This window comes from Piliocolobus tephrosceles, chromosome 4, assembly GCF_002776525.5.
Source record: "Piliocolobus tephrosceles isolate RC106 chromosome 4, ASM277652v3, whole genome shotgun sequence".
NCBI lineage: Eukaryota > Metazoa > Chordata > Mammalia > Primates > Cercopithecidae > Piliocolobus > Piliocolobus tephrosceles.
In genome coordinates this window covers 113,553,030-113,559,611 of record NC_045437.1, presented here as the reverse complement: position 1 = coordinate 113,559,611, position 6,582 = coordinate 113,553,030, and the positions used below count along the sequence as shown (strand labels likewise).

Here is a 6,582-nt window from a genome sequence, read left to right as displayed (position 1 = left end):
AACCCGGGAGGCGGAGCTTGCAGTGAGCTGAGATCCGGCCACTGCACTCCAGCCTCGGCAGCAGAGCGAGACTCCCGTCTCAAAAAAAAAAAAAAAAAAAAACACAGGACATAGGCCAGGCGTGGTGGCTCATGCCTGTTGTAATCCCAGCACTTTGAGAGGCCGAGGTGGGCGGATCACTTGAGGTCAGGAGTACCAGACCAGCCTGGTCAACATGGTGAAACCCTGTCTCTACTAAAAATAGCAAAAATTAGCTGGGCGTGGTGGCACAAGCCTATAGTCCCAGCTTCTTGGGAGGCTGAGGCGGGAGAATCGCTTGAACCCAGGAGCCGGAGGTTGCAGTGAGCCGAGATCATGCCATTGTACACCAGCCTGGGGGACAGAACAAGACCCTGTCTCAAAAAAAAAAAAAAAAAAAACAATTTTATAAGGTCACAGACTTCTTTTTCGACAAATGGGAAAATTCTCTGCATTATGCCTGGTCCCTGAAATTTCGTACTCCAGAGATTATTTTCCATATTCATGTTCAGCTTTTGCAACATACTTTGTTTTTATATAGTTGTGATTGTCATGCATGTACCCTTTATATCCTGCTCTTACTTTTCATTTAATTTTACAGCTTAAGCACATTTCCATGTTATTACACGACTTTATAACTATATTTCTGAGATTAAACACTTTTTAATGTAAAAGTAATGTAAGCATGTTGTGAGAGAGAAAGAAAACATGGATAAATGGAAAGAAAAGTTACCCATAATTTTACCATTCACAGATAAACACTGTTAACATTTTAGTTTCTCCTATAATCTGTTTCTCCTGTAATCTTATTGTTATGTGTAACTGTGTATATCTGTGTGTGTATTTGTTTTATGTATATCTAGGTTAACTCCGTGTATATGTGCATATAAACATAGACTACTTTAAATAACTTTAATGTTTTTATAAAAACAATGCATACTCATTATGAATAATTCCACTTCAAACAATTGCAAAAGATACAAAGAAGAAACTAAAATGTCACCCAAATCCTACCACCAAGAGAGAAATACTGTTAATATGTTGGTGATGTTTCAAAATACCAGTATACACATATGGATTACATATGTGGGGTTTTTAAATTATTTTTTTTAATTTATTTTAATTTATTTATTTATTTTGAGATGGTGTCTCGCTCTGTCACCCAGGCTGGAGTGCAGTGCTACGATCTCGGCTCAGTGCAACCTCTGCCTCCTGCATTCAAGCGATTCTGCCTCAGCCTCCCAAGTAGCTGGGACTACAGGCGCGTGCCACCATGCCTGGCCAATTTTTGTATTTTTAGTAGAGACGGGGTTTCACTGTGTTGCTCAGGCTGCTCTTTGAACCCCTGGCCTCAAACAATGATCTTACCTTATGGTATGTACAATTGCCTTCTTTTATGTTTTTTGTGTTTTTTTTGAGATGGAGTCTCCCTCTTCTACCCAGGCTGGAGTGAAGTGGCGCGATCTCAGCTCACTGCAACCTCTGTCCCCCGGGTTCAAGCGATTCTCCTGCCTCAGCCTCCCGAGTAGCTGGGATTACAGGTGCTCACCACCATGCCCGGCTAATGTTTTTGTGTTTTCTTGAGATGAAGTCTTGCTGTCACCCAGGCTGGAGCGCAGTGATGCAACCTTGACTCCCTGCAGCCTCCACCCTCTGGGTTCAAGCAATTCTCTTGACTCAGCCTCCCAAGTAGCTGGGACTATAGGCACCCACCACAACACCCAGCTAATTTTTGCATTTTTAATAGAGACGGGGTTTCACCATATTGGTCAGGCTAGTCTTGAACTCCTGACCTCAGGTGATCCACCCACCTCGGCCTCCCAAAGTGCTGGGATTACAGATGCGAGCACCATGCCCAGCCAGTTATGTATTTTTAGTAGAGATGGAATTTCACCATGTTAGGCTGGTCTCAAACTCCTGATCTCAGGTAATCCACCCGCCTCAGCCTCCCAAAGTCCTGGGGTTACAGGCGTGAGCCACCATGCCCTGCCTAATTTTTGTATTAGTAGCGATGGGTTTTCACCATGTTGGCCAGGCAGATCTCTAACTCCTGATCTCAGGTGATTCACCTGCCTCTGCCTCCCAAAGTGCTAGGATTACAGGTGTGAGCTACTGCACCTGGCCATACAGTTGCCTTCTATATGTTTTTTATTTAATATGACATTTGTATTTCCCCGTTATTAAAAAAATTTTTTAAGCATTTTTAGTGACTGCATCATACCACATTTAACATTCCTCTAATGCTGAACATTTAATCTCCCCACCCCCCACTTTTTGGTGTTACAAATAACACTACAGTGAACATCTCTGTAGAACACTTTATTATATTTTAGTTTATTTTCTGAGAACAGACTTTATATCCCTCATTTTATTGGATGCGCATTAAATGGTTCTTCTAAACTTAACTTACCCTTTCACCTCTGATGCTTCTCTTCAGTATCTCAAAGAATGACCGTTCTCTCTTACAACTATTATATCTCTTTTCTGATGTTAAAAATCTACATTCATTACAGAAAAGTTGGAAAATAGTAGGCCGGGTGCAGTGGTTCACGCCTGTAATTCCAGCACTTTGGGAGGCTGAGGCGGGTGGATCACCTGAGGTCAGGAGTTTTGAGACCAGCCTGGCCAACATGGAGAAACCCCATCTCTACTAAAAATACAAAATTAGCTGGGCATGGTGGCGCATGCCTGTAATCTCAGCTACTTGGGAGGCTGAGGCAGGAGAATCGCTTGAACCTCGGAGGCAGTGGTTGCAGTGAGCCAAGATCAGCCAGGCTGGTCTCAGAACTCCTGAGTCAGATCATCTGCCTGCCTCAGCCTCCCAAAGTGCTGGGATTACAGGCACAAGCCGTTGCGCCTGGCCTGTAACTTGATTTTTTTACACTCTAACACCACAAACAGAATATTTTTTCATATTATAAGATATTCTACAACATGTACATTACTGTTTTAATGACTTGCTGAAACAAAATCAACGAGCAGAGAAATTGAGATTCCATCTCTACTGGAAAACCATTGTGGGAAAGGCCAGAAAATTTCTTCTGACTTGCCCAAAATCCTCAAAACTTCCCCAGTTGAAGTGATACAGGTATGGAAGAGCATCTGAGACATCTCATCTCAGTCCTGCTGAGCCCCATCCGTCCTCCACCACTGGTGGAGGCTTCTGGGCCCCACATTTTTAAAGCAGTAGTTGCTAGGTTGACACCATTTCAGCCACATGGACTTGTTAGTGAGTTGTGGCATCCACTTTATGAGGCAGCAGCGCAGCCTGCAGTCAACATCTAGCCATATGTTGATGCACAAGAGGCTCACAGGTATGCCTACACCAGGTTCTGATTAACTGAATTCATTGGCCAGAATCAGGGGTGTTTTCTGAAGGTGAAAGTAAGAGCTATAGCCTTCAGGTCTTCTTGCCACACTCTGGCAGCCTAGCGTAGCAAAGAGAGCATAGGCTTTAGGGTCACAAACCTGGCTTCACTCACTAGCTGGGTCACCTTGGGCAAGCCACTTCACTCGTCTGAGCCTCAGTTTTTCTGAATGATGTGGCAAAGTGATACCTACCTCATTGCGGTAGTTCTGAGGACCAAAGGAGAAAATACATATACAATACACATCACTAATTTTTTTTTTTTTTTCTTGAGACGGAGTTTCCACTCTTGTCGCCCAGGCTGGAGTGCAATGGCACGATCTCGGCTTGCTGCAACCTCCGCCTCCTGGGTTGAAGTGATTCTCCTGCCTCAGCCTCCCGAGTAGCTGGGATTACAGGCACATGCCACCATGCCCAGCTAATTTTTTTATTTTTAGGAGAGATGGGGTTTCACCATGTTGGCCAGGATGGTCTCAATCTCTTGACCTCATGATCCGCCTGCCTTGGCCTCCCAAAGCCCTGGAATTATAGGCATGAGCAAAACACATAACTAAATGTTAATGGTCCTCTTTTCTCTCTGCTCTGCCTGTTAATATGCAATGTAGCCTAAAAGGCATCCCCAGTATGGTTACCTTTTCTAAATGACCCTGTATGAGCTCCAGGAACTCAAGCCTCAATTTCTGTATCTGTGCATTGGTTCCCAGCTCTGCAACTGTATTACTTCAAGGATGAAAATAAAACTCCCAAACTTTGTGTCCCACTTGCTGTGAAGTTCTGGGAAATGCTGAGGTATCCCTGCAAGAGTGCAAATATGCATCTCTAGTCTATTGCAATTTGACAACTTGATAGGAGAAGTTCAGAGCCTCCTAAGAATATGAGAAAAATCAGGATTTGTGGGCTTAAAGTAGTTAAAGTTGCTGAATGAAATAGCCAGTCTTTGGGCTCCCTCAAATCTTCGCGGGTTTCCCAATTAGAGAATGCATTCACGTGTGTGTTTCACACAGGCAGTGCCACATCTGCAAGTGGGATTAACTGGTGTCACAGCCCTTTCTATTCAGCATACTCAAAAGCCTGGCACCTTCTGGGTTTTTTCATTGTTTCTGTTTGAACTCTCTCACCGCAGCTCTGTCGAAACGCCTTACAAATCCTTTCCTTGTGGCCTCCACCTTAGCCTTGCACCAGAATAGAGAGATGATAGACCCAGACAAGTTCTGCAGCCTCTGCCATGCGACTTTCAACGACCCTGTCATGGCTCAGCAACATTACGTGGGCAAGAAACACAGAAAACAGGAGACCAAGCTCAAACTAATGGCACGCTATGGGCGGCTGGCGGACCCTGCTGTCACTGACTTTCCAGGTGAGGGGGCCTAGCTCACACCCAGAGCTGGACCAGGGCTTAGCCACTGGGGCTCCCTGGACCAGCCGACGTTGTGCTTTTCCTCCTTAGGTCTTGTGAGTAGAGTTTGCAAACTCAGATGCCTACAGAAGCCAGATGAGAAATTAAAATGAGAGGAAGGGGATATGGTCAGCTGAAGAGTGAATGCCACTCCTACTCAGCTGTTACCATATCTTTCAGGTTTTCTTTTTTTTTTCTTTTTTTCTTTTTTGAGACGGAGTCTTGCTCTGTCGCCCAGGCTGGAGTGCTGGAGTGCAGCAAGCTCCGCCTCCCAGGTTCTGGCCATTCTCCCTCAGCCTCCCAAGTTGCTGGGACTACAGGCGCCTGCCACCACGCCCAGCTAATTTTTTTGTATTTTTAGTAGAGACGGGGGTTTCACCGTGTTAGCCAGGATGGTCTCGATCTCCTGACCTCGTGATCCACCCGCCTCAGCCTCCCAAAGTGCTGGGATTACAGGCATGAGCCACTGTGCCCAGACCTCTTTCAGGTTTTCCAAAGACTCTGGAAAGCCAGATTTATATAGAAATCCCTCTGTTGTTGTTTTTGTTTTTGTTTTTTTTTTTTGAGATGGGAGTCTCAAGCCACCGCGTCCGTCCTTTTTTTTTTTTTTTTTAATAAGAGGGTCTCTTGCCAGGTGCAGTGGCTCACGCCTGTAATCCCAACACTTTGGGAGGCTAAGGTGGATGGATCATGAGGTCAAGAGAGCGAGACCATCCTGGCTGATATGGTGAAACCCCATCTCTACTAAAAATACAAAAATTAGCTGAGTGGCACGCACCTGTGGTCCCAGCTACTCGGGAGGCTGAGGCAGGAGAATCGTTTGAACCCAGGAGGTAGAGGTTGCAGTAAGCCAAGATCGTGCTACTACACTCCAGCCTGGCAACAGAGCAAGACTCCATCTCAAAAAAAAAAAAACAGGGTCTCTGTTTGTTGCCTGAGCAGGTCATGAACTCTTGGACTCTAGTGATCCTCCTACCTTGGCTGCCCAAATTGCTGTGATTATAGGCATGAGCCGTTACATGCAGCCTGCTTTTATCAAGTATGCATTTAAGTCTTGCCCAAAGTATTTGTGTATTTTGGTACTTTTAATGCTGTTTTAAAATGAACATTTCTTAAAGTTGACGGGAAAGGTGGTCTTCCTTATTTTGAGACTGAGTCTCCCTCTGTCACCCAGGCTGGAGTACAGTAGTATGATCTCGGCTCACTGCAACCTCCACCTCTCGGGTTCGAGCGATTCTCCTGCCTCAGCCTCCCAACTAGCTGAGACTACAGGCACATGCCACCATGCCCAGCTAAATTTTGTATTTTTAGTAGAGACAGGGTTTCACCATGTTTGCCAGGCTGGTTTCAAACTTCTGACTTAAGGTGATCTGCCCACCTTGGCCTCGCAAAGTTCTGGGATTACAGGCGTGAGCCACCACGCCCCACCGATCTTCCTAAGTTTTTTTTTTTTTTTTTTTTTTTTTGAGACTGAGCCTCGCTCTGTCACCCAGCCTGGAGTGCAGTGGCGCGATCTTGGCTCACTGCAAGCTCCACCTCCCGGGTTCATGCCATTCTCCTGCCTCAGCCTCCCGAGTAACTGGGACTACAGGCGCCTGCCACCACACCCAGCTACTTTTTGTATTTTTAGTAGAGACGGTGTTTCATCCTGTTAGCCAGGATGGTCTTGATCTCCTGACCTCGTGATCTGCCCGCCTCGGCCTCCCAAAGTGCTGAAGTATTGGGATTACAGGCGTGAGCCACTGCGCCCGGCCCTGATTTTTTAACGTATAAACTTTAAATATATTGTAACTCATCAGAG

General features: G+C 45.5%; 1 protein-coding gene across 4 annotated transcripts in view; it reads left to right on the top strand.

Moving 5' to 3' along the window:
• The window catches only part of ZNF346 (zinc finger protein 346), a 48,109-nt gene that overhangs the window by 27,361 nt on the left and 14,166 nt on the right, over positions 1-6,582 (top strand). For 2 of the 4 annotated variants that reach the window (XM_023185125.2, XM_023185127.2), the window contains exon 5: positions 4,509-4,742. The exons of 1 other annotated variant lie outside the window; for it this stretch is intronic. In XM_023185125.2, coding sequence (XP_023040893.1) covers positions 4,509-4,742 — 234 coding nt within the window. The remainder of the gene's footprint in view (positions 1-4,508; positions 4,743-6,582) is intronic. One more of the 4 variants, XM_023185126.2, reaches the window with a different exon arrangement.